Raw genomic sequence first — 26,492 nt, 5'->3', positions numbered from 1 at the left:
ATCCAGCCTAACAATTTTCACTTCAGCCATTCCCTCTATCATCTCTGTTTCTACCAATATTTTGTCAGTATCCACTTCCTTCGTAAACACCCATACACAAAGTAGCATTAAGTATTCTGGCCTTGTCCTGTACCTCTTAGAATAAATCATCCTTTGTTTTCCTTATTGTATTTGGCCTTGTTTTCGCTTGAAGAATTCACCTAACGTGTATTATGCATGCTCTTTTTTTGTTTCATCAAATTCTCCATCTCCCTCATCCCCTAAGGGGTCCTGGCTTTGGTTCCCCTACCTTTCTCCCTTGTTAGAATGTACCTAGCCTGTAACTGAAACATCTCTTTAAAGGTCACCCATAGTTCTATTACAGTTTAACCTGGCTGGATGCCCTCTCACACCATTGAGGTTAGCCCTCTTCCAATTTAGAAGTTCTACTTTAGATTGTTCCTCACTCTTCTCTATTACTGATCTAAACCTTATGATACGATGATCACGCTTACCCAAGTATTCTCTCCTGGCAACCCCCCCCTCCACCTCCACCCCCAGACACATGGTCCACTTGGCCCACCTCATTCCCCAGCACCAGGTCCAGCAATGTCTCCTTCCTCATTGGACCGAGAACATACTGGTCCAGTTCAACACTACTATTAACACTCCTTTTGTCTTGTGTCCATGACATCTTTGTCAATCTCTCTTTAGCCCCCACCTATCACTGGCCTTCTATCCTACTTTACCTGCTCCACCCTCCTTAAACAGGGTAAATTCCATCGCATTTCTACTTCTCTTTAGCTCTGAAGTCATGTGGACGTGAAACATTAACTCTTGTTTCTCTACCCACAGATGCTGTCAGACCTGCTGAATTTTATTTCCGATTTCCAGCATTCGCAGCATTTTGTTTTACATTATACTGGTCAAGGAAGTTCTTCTGAAAACATTTCAGAAATTCCTCTCCCTCCTCACCCTTTCCTTTAATTACCCAAATGTCGATTGAAATAAAGTCTCCCAATATCCCTAACATAAGATGTTTTTGTACATCTCTATTTTCATGCAGATCTGTTTCTTTCTCTCACACTATGTGGAGGCCTCTAGGATACCCCCAGTAGTGTGATCATACCTTTCTTGCTTCTCAACTTTAACCAAATGGATTCTGTGTTTGCATCCTCAGGGACATCCTTTCTTTCCAACACTGCAATGTCTCCCCTAATCAAGTACTCCCACCAGCTGAATGAGTCCAATGAGGTGTGTACAAACATGAATAATTCATTCTTGATCATTATTGCTACCAAGGAAATACAAGGTAAAAATACAAGAAAAATATACTGATGTGTTCGCAAATATGCAGAGCATCAATGGATTAAAGGGTCTCAATAAAATCTTGAAACGGTTAATGGCTGCAAGTACTTCACTGCATTGACAGGGGGAGGAATCTGCATCAATCTTGCAATCTAAATGAAGCCTATTAGCAATGGAATTCAGGCAGCAGGATCAGCTCTGAACTGTTGGTCATGGCTGTGATGCTGATTTCCAACTGGAGAAAATGGGAAGTTATCAGCAGCATCCTGTGTACAGTAGTTGAGAGAGAGAAACTCATTTCAATTCTGTTTGTCTCATTCCCACAAGTAGTGTAAGTGTGTAATACATCAGAACACACTAGGGCCTCTGTTTGACAGAAGTGTGCCCTGGATTTAAAAACAAATTGTCCATTCCATTCTGAGACAGCACACGTACTGGGGGACGATGGGTATGTGGGAACCTCCTCATTATGATCACAGCTCTGCACATTCTTCCGACTACTTTGTGGATCATTTATTTAGGGTAAAAATCCCAGGCAGCTCTACAAGAGCACATTTGGTCAAGCAGCAGGCATCAGCATCCTACATACCAGATGGGTTTGTTGATTTCAGCTGGATGCTGACATTGTAGCCACACACCTCATTCAGCCTCAATGCCACTGGATAAAGGAAGAAAATATCAGAATGTATGGAAAAAGTCCAAGAATGTATCCAGCCTGAGTCCTGGTGAAGAATGTGTATACACATGTCAGGCAAGGGCAGAGTCCATCTCAGCTGGGTGCCAACATTCACTATTCAGTCTCACACACAGGGTGTGCAAGTTCTTGCAAAGGAATTTGGATGAAATATAGGGAGTTGCCAAGTGACAATCAAACTATACCCCAGAGAGTCAGCCACTGGTGAAAAGGGAATCAAAATGCCAAAAATTAAACCACAATTGGGGAAGGGCAATAAATATTGTCAGCAATTCCCACATATGAGGAATGAATAAAAAAAGATACACTCCTGTTGCTATGCTCCAAGTAAACTCTGGAATAGGAACGAAGTGCAGAAAAGGGATTTATTCTGAAAACTGTCATCTGATGATGTCAATTCACCTTATACACAGGTTTTAGAGAAAACACGAATGACTACAAAAATTAGGAAATTATGAATTCACCAGAAGTATTGGGCGGGGGGGTGGTCAAATGTAACCCCATTATTTAAAAAAGGAGGGAGGGAGAAAACAGAGAATTACAGACCAGTTATCCTAACATCAGTGGTAAGGAAAATGCTTGAGTCTATTATAAAGGATGTGATAACAGGACACACAGAAAAGATCAACGGGATTAGACAATGTCAACATGGATTTATGAAAGGGAAATCATGTTTGACAAACCTACTGGAGTTTTGAGAACATACGTAACAGCTGAGATAAGGGAGAGCCAGTGGATGTATTTGGATTTTCAGAAAACTCTTGATAAAGTCCCATATAACAGGTTAGTGTGTAAAATTAAATTACTTGGAGTTATGGGTAATATATTGGCATGGATTGAGAATTGGTTAGCAGACAGGAAACAGGGTAGGAATAAAAGGGTCTTTTTTGGAGTGTCAGGCAAGGATTAGTGGGGTACTGCAGGGATCAGTGCTTGGGCCCCAGCAATTTATAATAATTATCAATAATTTGGATGAGGGAACAAAACGTAATATTTCTAGGTTTGCTGGTGACACGAAACCTGATTGAAGTGTGAGTGGTGAGGAGGATGTTAAGAGGCTTCAAGGCGATTTAGACAGGTTGAGTGAGTGGGCAAATACATGGCAGATGCATAATAACATGGATAAGTGTGAAGTTATCCACTTCGGGAGGAAAAACAGGATGGCAGAGTATTATTTAAATGGCGACAGATTGGGAAATGTTGATGTATAAAGGAACCTGGGTGTCCTTGTACACCAATCACTGAAAGTAAGCAAGCAGGTGCAGCAAGCAGTTAGGAAGGCAAATGGTATGTTGGCCTTCATTATGAAAGGACTTAAGTACAGGAGCAAGGATGTCTTACTGCAGCTGTACAGGGTCTTGTTGAGACCACACCTGGTATATTATGTACAGTTTTGGTCTCCTTACCTAAGAAAGGATATACTTGCCATAGAGGGAGTGCAGCAAAGGTTCACCAGACTGATTCCTGGGATGGCAGGATTGTAGTATGAGGAGAGATTGGGTCAACTAGGCCTGTATTCACCGGAGTGAATACAGAATGAGAGGGGATCTCATTGAACAATATAAAATTCTGACAGGGATGGACAGACTGGGAGCAGGGATGATGTTTCCTCTGGCTGCAGGATCTAGAACAAGGGGTCTCAGTCTCAGGATATGGGATAGGCTATTTAGGATTGAGAAATTTCTTCACACAGGTGGTGAACTTGTGGAATTCTCTACCACAGAAGGCTGTGGAGGCCAAGTCACTAAATATACTTAAGGAGGAAATAGATAGATTTCTGGACGCTAAAAGAGTCAAGGGGTATTGGGTTGAGAGCGGGAGTATGACGTTGAGGTAAAGGATCAGCCATGATCATATTGAATGGCAGATCAGGCTTGAAGGGCCGAATGGCCTACTCCTGCTCCTATTTTCTATTTTTCTAAATAGAGTATCAGACATTGCAGAGACTGAGGAAACTCAAGTCAGAACAGAATCATCAAATCAGAAAATAATACAGCACAGAGGGAGACCATTCAGCCCATCAAGTCTGCACTGGGTTCTTTCCCCATATCCTTACAATTTTTTCACCTTCAGCATTTAACCAATTCCCTTTTGAAAGTTACATTTGAATCTGTGTCCACCCTATAAGGCAAGTGCATTCCAATTCCTAACCAATCATTGCATATAAAAATTTTCCTTATGTTGTCTTGGGTTCTCAATCACCTTAAATCTGTGCCCTCTAGTTATCAACCCTTCAGCCACTGGAAACAGTTTCACTTCATTTGCAGCATCTAAGCTCTTTGTGATTTGAAACAGCTCTCAATCAAATCTCCTCTCAGCCTTCTCTGCTCCAAGGAGAACAACCCAACTTCAAGTCTATTCACTGAACTGGAATCTCTCATCCCTGGAACTATTCTAGCAACTCTCTTCTGCACTCTCTCTAAAGTCTGCAGGTCCTTTCTGGAGTGTGGTGCCCAGAATTGGACACCGTCCTCCAGCTGGGGCTGAACTAGTTCTTTTTGAGTTAGGTCTAGCATAATTTTTTTCAATTCATTCATGAGATGAAAGTGTTGCTAGAAAGGCCAGCATTTATCATCCATCCATAATTGCCCTCAAAAAGGTGGGGGTGAGCTGCCTCCCTCAAGTGCCAAAGTCTGTGGGGTGAAGGTGCCCACCAGATAGGGAGCTCCAAGACTTTAACCCAGTGATAGTAAAAAAACAGTGGCACATTTTCACATCGGGATGGTGTGCGACTTGGAGGTGGTGTTGTTCCCATTCACCTGCTGCCCCTGTTTTAACCAGGTGGTAGAGGGAATCAGAATTTCATACAAGGCAAGGACTGAAAAAAAAACATGAGTAAGTGAGGACGAATAGGATTGTCAGACTGGGTTTGAGAATAGAGAAATACGAGTAAATGATGGAGAGGGAGGGTACAGAATCTCAAAGGGTCTGGGACTCAAACCCATGACTGCAGGGTAACAAACTGAGAAACTGTCCATTCATAATTTAGATTATTCAGGAGACCTACTGCAACAGGATAAAAAAAGTAAAGTACAGCACGTGATTAATCAATCAATAAAGAACTATTTCCTCATCTACAAACTGAAGTGCCAGTCAGGCACCGAGCCCACAGCAGAGTGAAGAAGCAAGTTCATGGTTTGAACAATAAAATGATTAACTGGAAGCAGGCAGCTGTCACCTTCAAGCTGGGCAATTGCCATTGAGTAAGGGCTCTGAATATTACACAGACACCAAGGCTCTTCCAAGAAATTGTCCTTCACCACTTGAACGAGGTTGTGATGAGAAACTCCAAAACACACAAAACACCAGCCAATCAAGCCCTTTCAGAATTTTGTATGTTTCAGTGAGGTTGCCTCTCATTCTTCTAAACTCCAAACATAGAACCAATGTTCCCTCTAATTTTTTTTAAAAGAGTGCAAAATAACATTTTGTGCTGCTATGCAAGCACAGTAACTTAAAGGATTAACTTGTGTGTGACATGTATGGCCACATAACTTATAGGGAACATCTCATAGAACCACAGAAGTTTGCAATATGGGTGCCATTCAGCCCACTGTCTATGTGCTGTATTTTTGCTGGAACAATCCAAATGAATCCCACTGTCCAACATCCTCCAGTCTCTTGTTCTGTTTCAAATATTTATTAAATTTTCTCTAAGTGATGCAAAGGATTCTGTTTCAACCATTCCTGATGGAAAAATATTTCACGCTCCAACAACGTGTTGGAGGAAATGTTTCCTATTCTCTCTTTCCTCACTGAGTGAAGATTTTAAATTGATAGCCCCTCTGCATTGACTCCCAAACCAGTGAAAATAATTTTCCCCATTTAGTCCATCAAAACTCTTTACCACTTTAAAACCTCATATCTATACCATCAAGAAGTTCGCGGACGACATGAAAACTGATAGGGTGGTAAATAGTGAGGAGGATAGCCTTAAACTGCAGGAGGATATCGATGGACTGGTCAGGTGGCCAGAGCAGTGGCAAATGGAATTCAACTTGGAAAAGTGTGAGGTAATGCACTTGGGGAGAGCTAACAAGGCAAGGGATTACACCATGAATGGTAGGACCCTGGAAAGTACTGAAAATCAGAGGGGCCTTGGGGTGCACATCCATAGATCCCTGAAGGTAGCAGGGCAGGTTGATAAGGTGGTTAAGAAGGCATATAGGATACTTGTCATTATTAACCAAGGCATAGAATACAAGAGCAGGGAGGTTATGCTGTTACTGCATAAAATGATGGTTTGGCCACAACTGGAGTACTGCATTCAGTTCCAGTCACCATACTATAGGAAGCATGCGATTGTACTGGAGAGGGTGCAGAGGAGATTTACCAGAATAGAATCATAGAAAATAGGAGGAAAAGGCCATTCGGCCCTTCGAGCCTGCTCCGCCATTCATTATGATCATGGCTGATCATCCAACTCAATAGCCTGCTCCCGCTTTCTCCCCATATCCTTTGATCCCTTTCGCCCCAAGTGCTATATCTAACTCCTTCTTGAAAACAATGTTTTGGCCTCAGCTACTTTCTGTGGTAGTGAATTCCACAGGCTCACCACTCTCTTTGATGGACTAAATGGAGAAAATTATTTTCACTGGTTTGGGAGTCAATGCAGAGGGGCTATCAATTTAAAATCTTCACTCAGTGAGGAAAGAGAGAATAGGAAACATTTCCTCCAACATGTTGTTGGAGTGTGGAATGTTTTTCCATCAGGAATGGTTGAAACAGAATCCTTTGCATCACTTAGAGAAAATTTAATAAATATTTGAAACAGAACAAGAGACTGGAGGATGTTGGACAGTGGGATTCATTTGGATTGTTCCAGCAAAAATACAGCACATAGACAGTGGGCTGAATGGCACCCCATATTGCAAAATTTCTCCTCATCTCAGTCCTAAATGGTCTACTCCGTATCCTCAGACTGTGACCCCTGATTCTGGACTCCCCCACCATCGGGAACATCCTTCCTGCATCTACCCTGTCTAATCCTGTTAGAATTTTACAGGTTTTCTTGAGATGCTGCCTGGGCTGGAGGGTCTGAGCTATGAGGAAAGATTGGAAAGGCTGAGGTTATCTTCCTTGGAGCAGTGAAGGTTGAGAGGGGACCTGATAGAGGTGCATAAGATTATGAGGGGCATAGATAGGGTGGCTAGGAAGGCACTTTTTCCATTAGTAGAGGGATAAATAACCAGGGGGCATAGATTTAAGTTAAGTGATAGAAGGTTAAGAGGGCAGTTGAGGAGAAATTTTTCACGAGAGGGTGGTGGGAGTCTGGAACTCACTGCCCGAAAGGGTGGTTGAGTCAGGAACTCTCGTAACATTTAAGAAATAGTTAGATATTCACTTGCATTGCCATAGCCTCCAGGGTTATGGGCCAAGTGCTGGAAAATGGGATTAGTGTAGTTAGATCTTTGTTGACTGGCGCAGACACAATGGGCTGAATGGCCGCCTTCTGTGCTGTAAACGTTTATGAATCAATGCTTGCAGCTTCTACCTTCCTTAAGCCATACATCCATCAATGTTAATTATACACAGATCATCTATTCTGTTCAGCAACAAAAGGCACCATTTGGAAGCACCTGATCAAGGTTTAAGTGCACATTTCAGTTGGTAACACTTCTGTCTCTGAGTCAGAAAGCTACACTTTCAAGCATTGATCCAGCACTTGAGAATATAACCAAGGCTGTCACTCAAGTGCAGGACTGAGGCAATGCCTTGCTGCTGTGCTTCAGATCAAATATTCATTTGTTCCAGTGGTGCAAGTGGGTCCCATGTTGCTACTCCAAGAGGATCCAGAGAGTTCTCCCAATGTCTTGGTCAATATTCCACCCTCAACTGATATCACCAACAACAGCTAAACAGGTCATTTCTCTCATTCATATTGTGCACAAAATGGTTGACACACTTTCTGACAGATCTTCACTCACTTTATTTCAAATGAGTATTGTATGCAAAGTGTTTTGAGGTTTTGCTGGTGACTATATGTATAAATCTAACACCATAATTCTTATGTAAACCTGGCATGCTTTAGCTGGTTCTTTCAGACTCTGGATCAGATTTTGATGATGCTAATCAGTTACCTTCCCATGCAAACCCTTTAGACAAGATCACAAGAAAGAGGGGGAGTAAACCATTCAGCCCATCAAGCCTGTTCCACCATTCAATATGACCATGGTTGATCTTGGGCTTCAACTCCACTATCCCACCCTTTCCCCACATTCCTTGATTCCCTGAGACAACAAAAAATCTGTTTATCCCAGCCTTAAATGTGTTCAGCAATGGAACATCCACAGTACCCTGGAGCAAAGAACTCCAAAGCTTCACAACCCTCTGTGTGAAGTAATTTCTCCTCATTCCAGTCCTAAATGAAGATAGGCCCCTTATCCTGAGACTGTGCCCCCATGTTTTAGATTCCCCAACCAGCCGAAACAATCACACAGCATCTACTCTATCAAGTCCCAATTAAAGATAAAAACTCTTGGCACTTTAGTTGTGGCAGTACAGAACTTGAGTATTCCTGACAAAAGAGACATTTTTTTGTTGAAGCTTTTCGTCTTGCACTCATCAGGACGATTCGTAAGAAAATACCAATATAAGGGGAAACAACATATTTATACTGTATGAGAAGAGAGTGCTGATTGGTTGGCAAGTAGAGTCTGTTTGGTAGAGACAGTTCCATGGAGAATGCACCAAGTTGATGTGACTAACAGTTAACTGCTAAGCATTGCTTGAAATTTAAATCACACAGCTCGACTCTGATTGGTCAAGACATTGCCCTGGGGAATGAACCTGCAAATGGCTGTCATTTATTCTGTTTCGCTGAAACAGGTGCAATGTGTGTGCATGTTCTTTCTGTCTCTAAAGAACAGGGCCCTGTGTATTAATATATGTAGCTTCCAGTACAGGCAAATGCACCACAGTGCGAGCCCAACTGACAATCTTAAATTGGTAATCAGCATAATTCTTAGCACACTGAGGATTATTTAGCAAACGTTGTCTAATCGCAGAATCACATCTAATGTTGGTCACTGTATGTTGCGTCTCGCAAGCACAGGCTGGTTGGGTATGGTCCGTGCCTTGCCTGTTGTGAACAGCGGAAGGAACATGCTGTTTGATACGATCCACCAGTCTTTGCGACGTACGACTTACACAACAGAAAGCTGCCGTCAAGACAAAAAGACGTTCTGTCTCTCACACAAATAAGTAATGTGATGTATGGATTTCAGTGCCAATGTGATACTAGGTATGTAGGCCATATTTTATTTTTTAGCACTCTTGGCACTTTCCTGGAACATAAGCTCTCAGGCACTCAAGTGCTCACTGCTTTTGAATACATTACTTTGGGCTTACCAGGAATACGGACCCCACGCACTGGGTTAGACAGAGCCATTCCTATCTCGGTCATCCCATATCGCTCCAACAATACGTGACCAGTGATTTGTTTCCATTTCTCCAGGATTGGTTTAGGAAGAGCAGCGGATCCTGAAACCATTAATCTTAAAAAAAGATAGAAAAATATAGTTAACCATCTTACCGAAACATTCACTGATGTGATGTGATTGAAGTCCATGAGATAAAAGGGGCAGTATCAGCATGGATACAAAATTGGCTAAGAGATATGTGATGAATGGCTGTTTTTCAGATTGGATGAAGGCATACAATGGAGTTCCCCAAGGTTCAGTACTAGGACCACTGAGGTGTTTTATTTACATTAATTACTCGGACATGGAGGTGCAGACGACAATTTCCAAATCTGCAGATGACATGAAACCTGGAAGTGTAATAAACTGTGAGGAAGATAGTAATAGACTTCAAGAGAAAATAGGCAGAATAGTGGAACAAGTTGACACATAACAGATGGAATTCAATGTAGAAAAGCATGAAATGATAAACTTGAGTAGGAAGAATGAAGAGAAACAATACAAGCTAAATGGTATAATTTCAAACTGGATGCAAGAAGTGAGAGCCTGGTGGGGAGGGGGTGGGGGAGGGAGGGCGTGTTTTGAACACCTCACAAGACTGTGAGTTCAAGTCCCACTCCAGGACATGAGCACAAAAATCAAGGCTGACGCTCAATGGAGTAGAGGGAGTGCTGCACTGTTGGAGGTACTGCCTTTTGGATGAGGCCCCTTCTGCCCTCTTAGGTGGATCCAAAATTCACATGATACTATTTTGAAAAAGAGCAAGGGAAGTTATCCCTGGTGCCCTTGAAAATATTTATCCCTCAATCAGCATCACAAAAACAGATTATCTGATCATTATTGGATTGCTTTTTGTGGGAGCATGCTGTGTTTTCTACATCACAAGAGTGACTATATTGCAAAAAGTACTTCATTGGCTGTAAAATGCTTTAGGGTGCCTGGTGGTGGTGAAAGGCACAATGGAGTTGCAAGTCTTTTACTTTTTCATATTTTCGAAGGTGACAGAACAAAAAGTTAATAAATCATATCCTGGGCTTAGAAATAGAGGAACAGAGTACAAATGCCAGGAAGTTATGCTAAACCTACATAAAACATAATTTCACCCAAAGAGTCCAATTCTGGGCAGCACACTTTCAGAAGGATGTTTTTATTAGTTGCTTGGTTGTATAGATCTTGAGGGATGCTGAAAAACAGAGACAGGCTGTTGATGCTTTCCATCTTACATTCATCAGGTCAAAATTCTCATGCAGTATAAATTGTTGTTCCCTTTGCAATTTGGTATTCTTGGATCAGTCCCGATGAGCGCAAGACAATAAACTTTGTCAGCAAGTTTCTTTTTCTGCAATTTTTTTCTTTCACATGATATGAGCTTCGCTGGCTAGGCCAGCATTTATTGCCCATCCCTAATTGTCCTTGAGAAGGTGGTGAGCTGCCTTCTTGACCCACTGCAGTCCATGTGGTGTAGGTACACTCACAGTGCTGTTAGGAAGTGAGTTCCAGGGATTTAACCCAGCGACAGTGAAGGAACGGCGATATATTTCCAAGTCATGATGGTGAGTGACTTGGAGGGGAACTTGCAGGTGGTGGTGTTCCCACGTATCTGCTGCCCTTGTCCTTCCACATGGTAGAAGTCGCGCTTTGAAAGGTGCTGTCGAAAGAGTCTTGGTGAGTTTCTGCAGTGCATATTGTAGATGGTACACACTGCTGCTACTGTGTGTCGGTGATGGAGGGAGTGAATGTTTCTGGATTGGGTGCCGATTAAGCGGACTGCTTTGTCCTGGATAATGTCAAGCTTCTTAAGTGTTTTTGGAGCTGCACTCGTCCAAGCAAGTGGAGAGTATTCCATCACACACCTGACTTGTGCCTTGTAGATGGTGACAGGCATTGGGGAGTCAGGAGGTGAGTTACTCGTCACAGGATTCTTAGCCTCTGACCTGCTTTTGTAGTCACAGTATTTATATGGCTAGTCCAGTTCAGTTTCTGGTCAATGGTAACCCCCAGGATGTTGTTACTGGGGGATTCAGAGATGGTAATGTCACTGTTTGTCAAGGGGAGGTGGTTAGATTTTCTCTTGTTGGAGATGGTCATTGCCTGGCAATTGTGTAGCGCAAATGATGCCTGTCACATATCAGCTCAAGCCTAAATGTTGTCCATGTTTGTGCTACATATGGGCACAGACTCCTCGGCACCTGAGGAGTCATGAATGGTATTGAACATTGTGCATTCATCAGCAAACATCTCAAATCTGATACTATGATTGAGGGAAGGTCATTAATGAAGCAGGTGAAGATGGTTGGGCCGAGGACACTACCCTGAGGAACGCCTGCAGTGATGTCCTGAAACTGAGATGATTAACCTCCAACAACCACAACCATCTTCTTTTGTGCTAGATATGACTCCAACCAATTGAGAGACCTCCTCCCCCCCCCCCCCCCACCCCCAACGATTCCACTGACTCCAGTTTTGTTGGGCTCCTCAATGCCACACTCTGTTAAATGCTGCCTTGATGTCAAAGGCAGTCACTCTCACCTCACCTGATGTCAGCTGTTTTGTCCATGTTTGAACCAAAGCTGTAATAAGGTCAGGAGCTGAGTGACCCTGGCAGAACCCAAACCAAACATCAGTGAGCAGGTTATTGTTGAGTAAGTGCCACTTGATAGCACTGTTGACAACACCTTCCATCACCTTGCTGATGATTGAGATCAGACTGTTAGGATAGTAATTGGGAAGGCTGTGACAAGTACAGAAGAAATTTACCCAGTCTGGTTCCAGAAATGAGTAATTACAGTCACATGTACAACCTACAGAAGCTAGGGGTTTTCTCCTTAGAGCATAGAAGGCTAACAGGGGATTTAAGAGAGGTGCTCAAACAACAACTTGTAATGATGTTGTGTCTTTACATATTAAAATGTTTCAAGATGTTCCACAGAAGTATTATCAAATAAAATTTGACGAGCCACTTAAGCTGATGTTAGGGTGAATGTCCAATAGCTTGGTCAAAGAGGTAGGTTTTAAGCAGTGATTCAATGGAAGAAAGAGATGTTGAGAGGTGGAGAGGCTTTGGGAAGAAATTCCAAAACTTAAGGCCGCAGCAGTTGAAGGTACGGTTGCTAACATGGGAGCAATTAATACTATGGATGAGCAAGAGCCCAGAATTGGCAGCTATCTTGGAGTTTATAGAGCTGGAGGAACTCACAGACGGGGATGGGCGAGGCCAGGAAGGGATTTGAATACAAGGATGACAATTTTAAAATTAAGGTGTAGCTTAACCAGGAGCCAATTATAGGTAAATGTGCCTAGGGCTGGGAGAACGGAACTTGGTACAAGTTAGAGGTGTGCAGAAGAGTTTTAGATGACGCCAAGAGAAATATCTCTTTCTTCCATTGAATCATGAAGGGTGGAAGATGGGTAGCCAGCCAAGATAGAGTTGGAATAGTCAAGTCTAGAAGTAACATAAGCATGGGTATAATCATGAAGGGTTTTGATAGAGTAAATAAAGAAAAATTGTTAACAATAATTGAAGTGTCAATAACCAGAAGGATACTGATTTAATCAGATTGGCAAAAGAACCAGAGGCAACATGAGGAGAAACTTTTTTATGTAATAAGTGGTTGGGATTTGAAATGCACTGTTATGGTAGTGGATACAGATTCAATAGCAAACTTCAAGAGGGAATTGACAGATAAAAAAATTCAGGGATATGTGGAAAGAGCAGGGCAGTGGACTAACTGGAATGCTGTCCAAAAAAGATGGGGCAACTTTGATGGGCCAAGTAGTCTCATTCTGTGGTGTACTATTCCACGATTGTATTATTCAAACCTGTTGTAACACTCAGTGATGCGAGTTAAACCAGTGTAGCACTTAGTGCTGTCTGTTAAAGTTACTTTGGGTAAGAGTACTTAAACCAAAATTCTACTCCTGGTGACTGAGGTTATTCTCTTACCTGATTTTGCTCTGGCACATACTGTATATAAAATCCTTTACATGGTTCTGTGTGAAGTGCTTGTTATGATACTCAATGAGTTTGGCATATATAGTAGGCACTGCCATGAACATGTTGATCCGGGGAACTTCTGCACAATCAGTTTTCAGCAGGTAATCCCAAACCTCGGAAGAAAATAAATAGATTAGAAACATAATTTGTGTGGCAGCAGTTTAATTTTCTCTATCTTTCTATGGTAACATTAAGAATATCTGTGAAGAGATCTCTTCCTGCCACTCAATTGGACTCCAGGACGAGAGTTGGAAGCGGATTAACCAAGTTGCATTTACAACTTCAACATCTCGAACACCAGAAACAGCCCTAGGTATTTCACAGAGACAACAGAAAGAAAAACACACTTCAGATGCAATAATTCTAAAACAATATGAATAACAAAAAAAAAGTGAGATAAAGGAAAGAGCGCAATGAACCAAATACCCCAAATGAGCAGCTAGACAAAAATTCAGCAAAACTAGAGAGCCATAGAGGAGAAAAAAGGAAACATCGTAGTTCAAAGGGAGCAGGAAGCAACTAATGCCTCACAGAGAAACCATTATTATTACAATAAAGGGTCTTAAACTTTTCTGGAGAACTACTAATATTTGAGAAAAATAACTTTTTCCTTTTGTACCAGTAAGACTGCAATGAATTCACAGAGCCACTGGTAGCCCTCTGGTACCTCACTCATGTGGCTAATTAATGTAGACAGTGAGGGTTATCAGGTTGTACCACCATGGAAGGCAGCATAGCCACCCACAGGACGATCAGGGAAGCTGGTTGTCATTTCCAACAAGTTGACTGAAGAGATTTAATTTAAAACTTGCGCTGTTACAGATGCAGTTAATCACTGGGCTCTCCAAAACTGCACTCAATGCATACTTCGTGCCAAGTATATCTGTTCAGAAAAAGCTCTGAATTGCACAGTTTACAGTATTCCACGCTTGGGAAAAGTCACATTTGTAGGTACAGCTTAGGCAAATAAGTCACTCAGTTTACAATAAACAAAGTAGTATTAGGGCATCGCACAACCTGGAGAGTTTAATAGTTGTAATGACCACAGCAGATCCCAAATCCCAAAGGGAGACTTGGCTTAGGGGTCATAGCCTTTTTTTTTTGTATTCTGAAAATGAGAAGAAAACACACTGATCTCAGCAACAAGAAGTCCAGTAACACTTTTAGGGTTTTAAAAATTAAAAGTAAAAGTTTTATCAAGAAGAAAACTTAAGCACACAAGATTACAGTTACACAGTTAAAATTAGTCTTACAAAACATTCCCCCAAAAGACCCACAATACTCCCAGGCAATACTCCCTTATAGGTGTTTAAACTATAAAAATCCAGTAATATTACCCAAGGCAAACTATTGTAGCTTTAATAAAGGCATACCACATGACCTCAAACTCTTTTCCACTCTGCTGTGGCACTTCAAGACTTCAGAACAAGACTGCTTTTTGTAGCCCAAGGATTTTCTAGCTTGACTTGGTCGCTGATTCAAACTGTATCTTCTCCCAGCAGATCTTCCTCACACAGCCAATAGCCACCCACCAACAGCCAATGACTAAGTTCTCCACAGTAACTCTAAAATACCTTACCCCCCCCCGCCCCCATTTTAAAAAAACATCCATTCTCACATAGTAAAAAGGTTTTCAATGTTGCAACCAAAGAATTCACTGCAGATGAGAAAGGGCAGTACATTACAGTCTCATCTTTACTTTTTATATTACTTCTAACCTTCTCAATGTACATGATTTAAATGAGAGTATAGATGGTGTTGGCACTGTGGCTAAAGTGAGGCTGATTGCAGACAAAATGAAAGGCAAAAGAAACTGAGGGCCGAAAATCTAAATAGTTTTCTGGTAACCATCCACTTCCCTCAAACAGTGAGATTATCGTCCATCTGCAGCATTCTCTAGCCTGTTAGTGGCTGAACAGCAACATCCTTTTAATAAAACTTCCTGGGATTTAGAGTTATGATCTTACAGCACAGAGAGAGTCCATTCAACCCACTATTCCTCTACTAATTCTTTAAAAGAAATCTTCCTTTAGTCCTATTGTCCTGCTCTTTCTGCATTCAGCCCACTGTGCCTATGATAGTTCTCTGAAAGAATTTACCTTTAGTCACATTGCCTGCACTCTCTCTTCAATCTTTTAAACTGCTATTTATCAACTTCCCTTTAAAATCTTTTATCAATGTTTATTCATGGGATGTGGGCGTCACTGGCTAGGCCAGCATTTATTGATCATCCCTAATTGCCCTTGAAAGGGTAGTGGTGAGCTGCCTTCTTGAACCGCTGCAGTCCATGTGTTATAGGTACACCCAAAGTGCTGTTAGGGATGGACTTCTGGGATTTTGACCCAGTGACAGTGAAGGAACAGCGATATATTTCCAAGTCAGGATGGTGACTTGGAGGGGAACTTGCAGATGGTGGTGTTCTCATGTATCTGCTGCGCTTGTCCTTCTAGGTGGTAGAGGTCACAGGTTTGGAAGGTGCCTTCTAAGGAGCATTGGTGAATTGTTGCAGTGCATCTTGAAGATGGCATACACTGCTGCCACTGTGCATCAGTGGTAGAGGGAGTGAATGTTGAAGGTGGTGGATTGGGTGCCAATCAAGCGGGCTGCTTTGTCTTGGATGGTATCGAGCTTCTTGAGTGTTGTTGGAGCTGCACTCATCCAGGCAAGTGGAGAGTATTCCATCACACTCCTGACTTTGTGTCTTGTAGATTGTGGACAGGCTTTGAGGAGGCAGGAGATGAGTTACTTATTACAGAATTCCCAGTCTCTGTCCTGCTCTTGTAGCCACAGTATTTATATAACTAGTCCAGTTCAGTTTCTGGTCAATGGTAACCCCCAGGATGTTGATAGTGGGAGATTCAGCGATGGTAATGCCATTGAACATCAAGGGGGGAGGGATGTTTAGATTCGCTGTTGTGGGAGTTGGGCATTGCCTGGTACTTGCGTGGCACTTATCAGCCCAAGCCTGAATGTTGTCCAGATCTTGCTGCATATGGACATGGACTGCTTCAGCATCTAAACAGTCATGAATGGTGCTGAACATTGTGCAATCTGTCAATATTCCCACTTCTGACCTTATGATGGAGGGAAGGTCATTGATGAAGCAGCTGAAGATGGTTGGGCCTAGGACACTACCCTGAGGAACTCCTGCAGTGATGTCCTGGGACTGAGATGCTTGACCTCCAACAACCACAACCATCTTCAGGGCACTGAAGAAGACAAACACAGACTCAAAACATTAACTCTGTTTCTCTCTTCACAGATGCTGTCAGGCCTGCTGAGTTTTTCCAATATTTTCTGTTTTTATTTCAGATTTCCAGCAGTATTTTGCTTTGTGTTAGGTATGACTTAAACCAGTGGAGAGTTTTCCCACGATTTCTATTGACTCCAGTTTTGCCAGGACTCCTTAATGCCATACTCGATCAAATGCTGCCTTGATGTCAAGGGCAGTCACGCTCACCTCACCTCAGGAGTTCAGCTCTTTTGTCCATGTTTGAACCAAGGCTATAATGAGGTCAGGAGCTGAGTGGCCCTGGTGGAACCCAAACTGGACCCCAGTGGGTAGGTTATTGCTGTGTAACTGCCACTCAATAGCACCGTCATCAGCCCCATCACTTTGCTGATGATCGAGAGTAGACGGATGGAGCGGTAATTGGTAGGGTTGTATTTGTCCTTTTTACAGATAGGACATACCTGGGTAATTTTCCACATTGATGGGTATATGCCTGTAGCTGTAATGGGACAGCTTGGTTAGGGGTGCAACCAGCTCTGGAGTATAAGTCTTCAGTACTATTATGGATTATTCTCCCAGTAATGTTCCATGATCTAATAAATCTCTTTTTATTTTTGATTGGCCTCTCCTTTCTTTTTGATGATTTTAAACTTATGTTCTCCAGTTACCAACACACTGACCAGTGGAAATACTTTTCTGATTTATTTTTATCAAAATCCCTCAGAAGTTTTAACACTTCTATCACAAGTCTAACCTTCTCACTTTTAATTAAAATAACCCCTTGAATTTCAAGCCTGACACAAATTTAAGTCCGGCTTACATCATTTTGGTGAATACAATTTACACCACACATCCCCACCACCTCACCCCCTAGTCACCCCTCGTCCTCTAAACCGCAAATAACAGTAAGCAGCTTCTGTAAATTGACCAGCATCTTACTTCCTCTACAGGTACAAACCCCCTTTTGACAAATGTCTTCTAACCTTTGTTGACAGGGTAACCCCTCCATGCTCCAGCGCACAGTGTCCAGTCCAGCAGTGAGAAAGGTTCTCCTTCATCCTGTCCCCACCACCCCCCACCCCCCCAACCTCCAGACTGCAGAACTGAAATGCCCCCTCAGCCCTCCTCCACCAGTTCAATTTCATTCCTTTCTACTTCATGCCTCACTGTTGCCTCAGGACAATGATACCCAGCTTAAGGTGTCGTAACTTTCCTGCATTAGGACAAGAGTCACAGCAGCAACAAAAGGCCAATATACATCATCCCTTCTGCTCCTCACTGTAGCCATTCACCAATTTAACAGTTAAAGCACTCCTCAGTCACTAGTTAAACTGAAAATATAATGATACTTGGATTCATAAAAGAACAGAGCACAGAAGGGAGCCATTTGACCTGTGGTGCCTATGCAAGCTCTTAGAAAGTGCTCGTGCTTTAAGTTTCAATTCACCCTGATCCGTCCCCAAAGCCCTTTTTAGGTTTTTCTCCTTCAAGTATTCACCAAGTTCCCTTCTGAATGTTACTATTGAAACTGCTTCCACAAGCCTTCTTTCCAGGTCATAACAATTCATTGCATAAAAAAAGTTCATCTTCATTCTCATTCTTTTATCAATTATCTTAACAACAACTTAGATAGTGCCTTTAACGTACTGAAACAAAGGGGTATCACAGGAGCATTACAAAATGAACTATGACACCAAGCCACATAAGAAGATATTAGGTCAGAAGACCAAACATTTGGTCAAAGGGGTAGGTTTTAAGGAGTGTATTAAAGGGAAATAGCAAGGTCGAGAGATGGAAAGGTTCAGGCAGGGAATTCCAGAACTTCAGGCCTAAGCAACTTAAGGCACAGCCACCAATGGTGAAGCAATTAAGTTTGGGGATGCACGGGAGACCAGAATTAGAGAGATGCCGACATATTGGAGGGTTATGGGGCTGGAGGAGATTACAGAGATAGGGAGGGGCGAGTCATAGAGGGATTTGAAAATAAGGATGAGAATTTTAAAAACAACACATTGCTTGACTGGCAGTCAATATAGGTCAGTGTACAGGGGTGACAGGGGAATGAGGCTTGCTGTGAGTTAATATATGGGTAGCAGAATTTTGAATGACTCCAAGTTTACGAAGGGTAGAATGTGGGAGATCAGCCAAAAGTAGACTGAAATAGTCCAATCAAACGCTAAGAAAAGCATGGATGAAGGTTTCAGCAGGAGATGAGCTGAGACAGGGGTGACATCAGGCAATGTTATGGAGTTGGAAGGAGGTGCCTTAGCGATGGCACGAATGTGAGTTTGGAAGCTCACCTCCGAATCAAACATGACACCTAGGTTGTGAACAGACTGGCTTAGCCTCATGACCATTGCCAGGGAATGGAGTTTGGAGTGTCGTTTGCTTTCTGGCCCTTCTTCTGCTGGAGAACGTTGCTTCCTATATACTTTTTCAAAATCGCTCAATTTTGAAAGCCTCCATTAAATCTCCCCCTAACCTCTGTTGCTCAAAGAAGATCATCCCCAACTTTCCCAGTCTCTTCACGTAACTGAAGTCCCTCATCCCTGGTACCATTCGAGTGAACCTCCTCTAAACCCTCCCTAAAATGTGAAGCATAGAATTGAACATGATACGCCAGCTAATAGTCAGTGATTTATAAGGCTTTAGCATACCTGCCTTGCTTTTGAACTGTTTGCCTCTATTTATAGTTTATGTTTTCTCTTCTCATTCTTTCATTCAAAATATAACATGTCTCTGCACCAAAATTCTTCTGCCATGTCTACATCAAAATGCATTACTGAACCCTACCTGATTCCAGGATTCGCAACACTAAAAGAAAACTTGCACTTTTTACAACCTCAGAAAGTCCCAAAGCCCTTTACAAGTAATAATGAAAGTGTGGTCACCACTGTAATGTAGGAAACACCAATACACCCAGGACACCTCCCTATTGTTCAGTATATGGTATAGTACACCCTATCTCCAATGCTCCGATTCTAAAGCAACTCTCCGGAATTCCCCAAATAGTCAGATGCCCATCACTCATAACATGCAGCTTCACCCTTATTCTGGGATATTCTTAACCATGGTTCAGACTCTAGAACCTGAGGAATAGTCCTGGGCATTCCTTTCCCAATATCTATGATCCCCAGCACCTGTTTCCAAGCCTTACTGCTTTCAGATCAAATCCCTCGACTCCCCCAACTATTGTTCGCAGTATTCCTACGTCCAGCAAATATAGCATGCCAGCTGTGGTTCAGTGCGTAGCACTCTTCACTCTGAGTCAAAAGGTTATGGTTCAAGTCCCACCACAGGACTTGAGCACAACAATCAAGGCTGACAGTCCAGTGCAGTACAGAGGTGCCGTCTTTTGGATGAGACATTAAAACAAGAACCCGATTGCTCTCTCAGGGGGATGTAAAAGGTCTCGCTGCGCCTTTTTTGAAGAAGGGCAGGTAAGTTATTCCCAATGTCCTGGCCAATACTTATTCCTCAATCAACATAACAGATCACATTGCTGTTTGTGGGATCTTGCTGTGTACAACTTGGCTGCTGCATTTTTTATATTTCAACAGTGAGTACACTTCAAAGAAGTGCTTCCTAGGACGGAACCCGGCTTGATAGACCATCATTTTTTTTAATGTTATCGAAACGTGGAATACTTACTGAAACAGATTCACAGGAGTCTGTTGTTGACTTAACAAAAACGATAAAACATTTATGAAACAAAACACATTAACCATATTACCCGAGATAACAAAAAAGTTGGAAAGTTTGCAACACAGAAACCAAGGAAAAAGTTATTCAAACTCACGCTATCCCTTTTATCCCAGTAATACCCTTCCAGACCCAACACTCCAGTGAAGAGGGACCACTATTTCCACACCAAGGCTAGAGCTGGTTCAGTTGCAAAGGTTTCTTTTCCAGTAGGTTTCTGAACATTTACTAGGAGTCCTTCGAAAATTGGTATCTCCTTTGAGATATCCAGAAAACTCACTCCAAATTCACTATTACTTTAACTTTAGAACAATACATATGAGTTCCTTAAATTCATCTCCTCAGCAGTGTGGCATCACTTCTAGCTAGAGAGGGACTTAGTCCTTTTTTGTGTTCACTCTGTGATATAACACATACCAACTGAACTAAAAGCTGCCTTTCTGTCCCTCCCTGTATCTCTGTGGGTCTCTCCAATCACCCTTTGGGAAGCAATGGCACAGTTTTTTCCTAATTTTTGTGTTTGTTTTAACTTACCTAAACTACTAAACCCCTTGGTAATCCATCTCTTCATTTCAACCTCACTTAAAATGCATGGACACAGGCAGGGCCTGGAGGCTTCCCTGCTCCATTTCAAAAATACTCAAAAATGAAACCAAACCCAGATTTCACTTTTCTTAACACACAAATTTTAAAAAGTATAAATTAAACTTAAAGGTATATCTTGTTACTAACACGCACTAACACAAATATAATTTACTTAACACTATATCTAGTTCCTAACCAGCCCACAGCTATCTCTATGCTCCAGCACCTTAAGAACACTATCCCATCACTTTTGAAACCAGTTCCACTTCTACGGGATCTGGAGACAAACCTCCTCAATACCCATAGATCCCAGATCTCTTTCCCAGTGATTCCAGATCTTACCCTAGTGTTCCTAGAGTTTCCAACTCCAGTCCTCACGAAACAGTGGGACACTGCAATGCCTGCAGGCACAGGTCTCCTCTCCAAATAACAATGATAGATATCACCAAATCCCTAGATATGAATTTGATGTTGTTGGTGTTAGTAAATTTGAATTGTTTGACTTCCATCGTAATAAGAGAAACAGAATAATTTCTTCTGAAGCATTGGGTACCAACCGGTGAACCAGGAATTTACGGTTCCCAGAACTAAATCAGGAGCAATGCCTTAGCTGGACTCTACTGCTGAAGACTGAAGATGGTTCAATAAGCAGTCCCTCATTTTATGGAAAACATGTTCGTACCACCCAGTCAAATGTTTATGGGTTCAAGCCCCACTCCAGGACTTGGACATACAAACTAGGCTGACGTTTCAGTGCAGTACTGAGAGTCTGTTGCATCATAGAGGCAGTACTGAGGAACAGCCACACTATCAGAGGGTCAGCATTGAAGGAGTGCTGCACTATCAGAGAGTGAGCACTGAACCGTCGGAGGTTCAGTGCCGAGGGAGGGTTGCAATGTCGGAGGGTCAGTGCCGAGGGAGGGTTGCAATGTCGGAGGGTCAGTGCCGAGAGGGTGTTGCAATGTCGGAGGGTCAGTGCCGAGGGAGTGTTGCAATGTCGGAGGATCAGTGCCGAGGGAGTGTTGCAATGTCGGAGGGTCAGTGCCGAGGGAGTGTTGCAATGTCGGAGGGTCAGTGCCGAGGGAGTGTTGCAATGTCGGAGGGTCAGTGCCGAGGGAGTGTTGCAATGTCGGAGGGTCAGTGCCGAGGGAGTGTTGCAATGTCGGAGGGTCAGTGCCGAGGGAGTGTTGCAATGTCGGAGGGTCAGTGCCGAGGGAGTGTTGCAATGTCGGAGGGTCAGTGCCGAGGGAGTGTTGCAATGTCGGAGGGTCAGTGCCGAGGGAGTGTTGCAATGTCGGAGGGTCAGTGCCGAGGGAGTGTGGCAATGTCGGAGGGTCAGTGCCGAGGGAGTGTGGCAATGTCGGAGGGTCAGTGCCGAGGGAGTGTGGCAATGTCGGAGGGTCAGTGCCGAGGGAGGGTTGCAATGTCGGAGGGTCAGTGCCGAGGGAGGGTTGCAATGTCGGAGGGTCAGTGCCGAGGGAGGGTTGCAATGTCGGAGGGTCAGTGCCGAGGGAGGGTTGCAATGTCGGAGGGTCAGTGCCGAGGGAGGGTTGCAATGTCGGAGGGTCAGTGCCGAGGGAGGGTTGCAATGTCGGAGGGTCAGTGCCGAGGGAGTGTTGCAATGTCGGAGGGTCAGTGCCGAGGGAGTGTTGCAATGTCGGAGGGTCAGTGCCGAGGGAGTGTTGCAATGTCGGAGGGTCAGTGCCGAGGGAGTGTTGCAATGTCGGAGGGTCAGTGCCGAGGGAGTGTTGCAATGTCGGAGGGTCAGTGCCGAGGGAGTGTTGCAATGTCGGAGGGTCAGTGCCGAGGGAGTGTTGCAATGTCGGAGGGTCAGTGCCGAGGGAGTGTTGCAATGTCGGAGGGTCAGTGCCGAGGGAGTGTTGCAATGTCGGAGGGTCAGTGCCGAGGGAGTGTTGCAATGTCGGAGGGTCAGTGCCGAGGGAGTGTTGCAATGTCGGAGGGTCAGTGCCGAGGGAGTGTTGCAATGTCGGAGGGTCAGTGCCGAGGGAGTGTTGCAATGTCGGAGGGTCAGTGCCGAGGGAGTGTTGCAATGTCGGAGGGTCAGTACCGAGGGTGTGTGGCAATGTCGGAGGGTCAGTACCGAGGGAGTGTGGCAATGTCGGAGGGTCAGTACCGAGGGAGTGTGGCAACGTCGGAGGGTCAGTACCGAGGGAGTGTGGCAATGTCGGAGGGTCAGTACCGAGGGAGTGTTGCAATGTCAGAGGGTCAGCACTGAGGGTGCACCTCACCGTCGGTGAGTCAGTAGTAAGGAGGTGCCACATTGTCACAGGGTCAGTGCTGAGGGAGCATCGCACTGTTAGAGGGTCTGCACTGAGGGAACACTGCACCGCCAGAGGGTCTGCACTGGGGAGTGCTGCACTGTCAGGTGGTCAGTACTGTGGGAGTCCCGCAGTGACAGAGGGTCAGAACTGAGGAAATGCAGCAAGGTGGGAGGGTCAGCACTGAGGGAGCGCCGCACTGTGGGAGGGTCAGCACTGAGGGAGCGCCGCACTGTGGGAGGGTCAGCACTGAGGGAGCGCCGCACTGTGGGAGGGTCAGCACTGAGGGAGCGCCGCACTGTGGGAGGGTCAGCACTGAGGGAGCGCCGCACTGTGGGAGGGTCAGCACTGAGGGAGCGCCGCACTGTGGGAGGGTCAGCACTGAGGGAGCGCCGCACTGTGGGAGGGTCAGCACTGAGGGAGCGCCGCACTGTGGGAGGGTCAGCACTGAGGGAGCGCCGCACTGTGGGAGGGTCAGCACTGAGGGAGCGCCGCACTGTGGGAGGGTCAGCACTGAGGGAGCGCCGCACTGTGGGAGGGTCAGCACTGAGGGAGCGCCGCACTGTGGGAGGGTCAGCACTGAGGGAGCGCCGCACTGTGGGAGGGTCAGCACTGAGGGAGCGCCGCACTGTGGGAGGGTCAGCACTGAGGGAGTGCCGCACTGTCGGAAGGTCAGTAGTGAGGGAGCGCCGCACTGTTGGAGGGTCAGGCCTGAGGGAGCGCCGCACTGTCGGAGGGTCAGGCCTGAGGGAGCGCCGCACTGTCGGAGGGTCAGGCCTGAGGGAGCGCCGCACTGTCGGAGGGTCAGGCCTGAGGGAGCGCCGCACTGTCGGAGGGTCAGCACTGAGGGAGCACTGCTGCTCAGTAAGATATTGAAATGAGGATCTACTTGCTGACTTGATTTCATTAGTTAATTTACACATTAAAGTATCCATAGTACTATTCAAAGAGCAGCAATGAGTTTTCCCTGCATCCTGTTCAACATTTTTCCCCTTCCCTAACACAACCTAAAAGAAGTGGAATTCATTACATTGTTGTTTGATCTTATTAAGCACATATACTATTTGTTTATCTATATTACAATTCTGACTTTATTGCTAAAATAAGTCACTGTAAAATAAGTAGTTTGAGGTGCTTGAGAGATGTGAGAAGGTACCAGATAAATGCTTGTCCTTTTAAACTACCTGACTTGGAGCTCTCTGTATATTGTGTATGAAACAGTCAGGGACAGCTGGGACAGAGTTGAAGACTTTCATTTCAACATCAAGTTCAGAGACTACTCACAAACTGCAAAATGTCACTTTTGCAGCAAGTGTTCAAGTGAGCTGAGTCCCAGGTCCCAATTATTTCACAGCATTCACAAAGTAAATCGGTACTTTTAATATAGAGCATTGATGGGAAGACATGGCTAGACATCACAATGAATTCATACAAACAATGAGATACATTGAAAAGTCAAACTTCACATTATCTGTTTTTTCCTTCATCAAGTATCTGCCAAACACTTTGAGGTCTAAGTGGAAACTGTTAAAAAGGCAATTTATGTCCTTCACTGACTCAATCTCACCTAGGAAAAGGCAAGGAAAAGCCTGCTTACTGATTCAACATCATAATCCAACTCCCAAAGGCCTCTCAGGCTACAGACACTTGCAATGCCAATGCACATCATCCTAAATTCATTCTCTCTGTTCCCTTTCCTGTCAATCATCCCACTGGTTTTAAATAACGCGCGGGGACCATGACACAGCCTCATTGCTCAATGTCAGTTCATTGAACTGCCTGTGTTGTCAACCTACACATATAAGAGCTTAGATCCAGAGAGAGCAATCAATCATCAGCCTCCAACATGTGGAGTAGCCACATACTCTCATGCTGCTCTGTCCCTCACCATTAGTAATTCCAGTCATAAGCCATCACTGCAGCGCTCTGGCTGAGCGTGTCCTGTGTACTATGATCAGTTCACAGCGCTGATGCCAAACTCTTCCGCAGCCATTAACACAGTGACTGAGGCACCAGATCACTATTAAACAATAGTGCTACTCATACCAAATACAGGAAAAAATGGGACAAATCTGCTCTAATTTCTATAAAAAAGCAAAATACTGTGGATGCTGGAAATCTGAAATAAAAACAAAGTGCTGAAATATTCAGCAGGTCTGGCAGCATTGTGGAGAGAGAAACAGAGTTAATGTTTCAAGTTATGGTTCTCCTTTGGAACTGAAGGAAGGTAGAAATGTGATAGTTTTATGCGATTGAAAGGGGGAGGGGCAAGAAGAACAAAAGGAAAGATATGAGAAAAGGCAGAGGACAGGAGAGATGTCATGGAACAAAAGGCAAAGGGAGTGGTAATGGTTGTAATAAAGAAACAAAGCATTATCTACAGTGTGTGTGAATGGCAAAATAATGAACAGCTCCATCCAAAACATGAAAAACAAGATTCAAACCAAAACATGGCAAAAAAACAGAATCAAAATGGGGGACAGAATTCATGGCCTTAAATTGTGAACTCAGTGTTGAGTTCAGAAGGCTGTAAAGTCGGAAGATGAGGTGCTGTTCCTCAAGCTTGCATTAAGCTTCACAGGAACAATGCAGCAGGCCGAGGGGGGAAATGTGAGCATGAGAGCAAGGTGGTGAATTAAGATGGCAAGCCACAAAAGCTCAGGGTAATGCTTGTGGACTGAGTGAAGGTGTCCCACAAAGCCATCACCCAATCTGCTTTAATGTCTAGTTGTCTTCGGTAATACAATTGCATAGCTAGCGATGTCAACAAGGACCACTGGCTGATCAGTAACCTAAGCACAAAAAGGCCAAAGTAGTTCCTGGAGACAGTCAAAGTTCTCAATTATTAGCCAGATGAGAGGCTGAAATTCAAAGCAACTGACTATTTCCTCAATCTTGGGCTGTAACAGAGACAATCAAAAAACCATCACAGCATTCCAATTTATATTACTCAACCAGAAATACAGACTGACCTCTCAATCTGTATATTGTACAGTGTACAATCAGAAACACAGTCTGAACCCTCACTCTGTATACAGTACAATATACTGTTAGACATTAGAGAGTTTAAGTAAGATATGTATTTGTATGCTTTAGGAATTAGCTGTAGCTTTAAGTTTAAGTCTAAATTATATTTTTTCTACTTGTGGGTTAAAAAGATGAAACCTTGGATCTAGTTTCATTTTCAATTGGAGATAGTAGGTCTAAGCTCTGTTTGTATATCTGCATTTTTAAGACCCCTGAAGTGGAGGCCCTTGTTAGCAAGGGGGTAGTGGTTTAGGGAAGTTAAAGCAAAGTA

At 43.8% G+C, this 26,492-nt stretch overlaps 1 protein-coding gene across 5 annotated transcripts in view; it reads right to left on the bottom strand.

Moving 5' to 3' along the window:
• acsf3 (acyl-CoA synthetase family member 3) overlaps positions 1-26,492 on the bottom strand; it is a 183,886-nt gene that overhangs the window by 142,327 nt on the left and 15,067 nt on the right. For all 5 annotated transcript variants that reach the window (XM_041190756.1, XM_041190760.1, XM_041190758.1 and 2 more), the window contains 2 exons: positions 13,346-13,509; positions 9,332-9,477 (listed from right to left, as the gene is read on the bottom strand). In XM_041190756.1, the coding sequence (XP_041046690.1) occupies positions 9,332-9,477; positions 13,346-13,509 (310 nt within the window). The remainder of the gene's footprint in view (positions 1-9,331; positions 9,478-13,345; positions 13,510-26,492) is intronic.

The sequence above is a fragment of the Carcharodon carcharias genome, chromosome 7, assembly GCF_017639515.1.
Source record: "Carcharodon carcharias isolate sCarCar2 chromosome 7, sCarCar2.pri, whole genome shotgun sequence".
In the NCBI taxonomy this organism is placed as follows: Eukaryota; Metazoa; Chordata; class Chondrichthyes; order Lamniformes; family Lamnidae; genus Carcharodon; species Carcharodon carcharias.
Note: the sequence above shows the minus strand (reverse complement) of the source record. Positions and strands in the feature narration are given on the sequence as shown.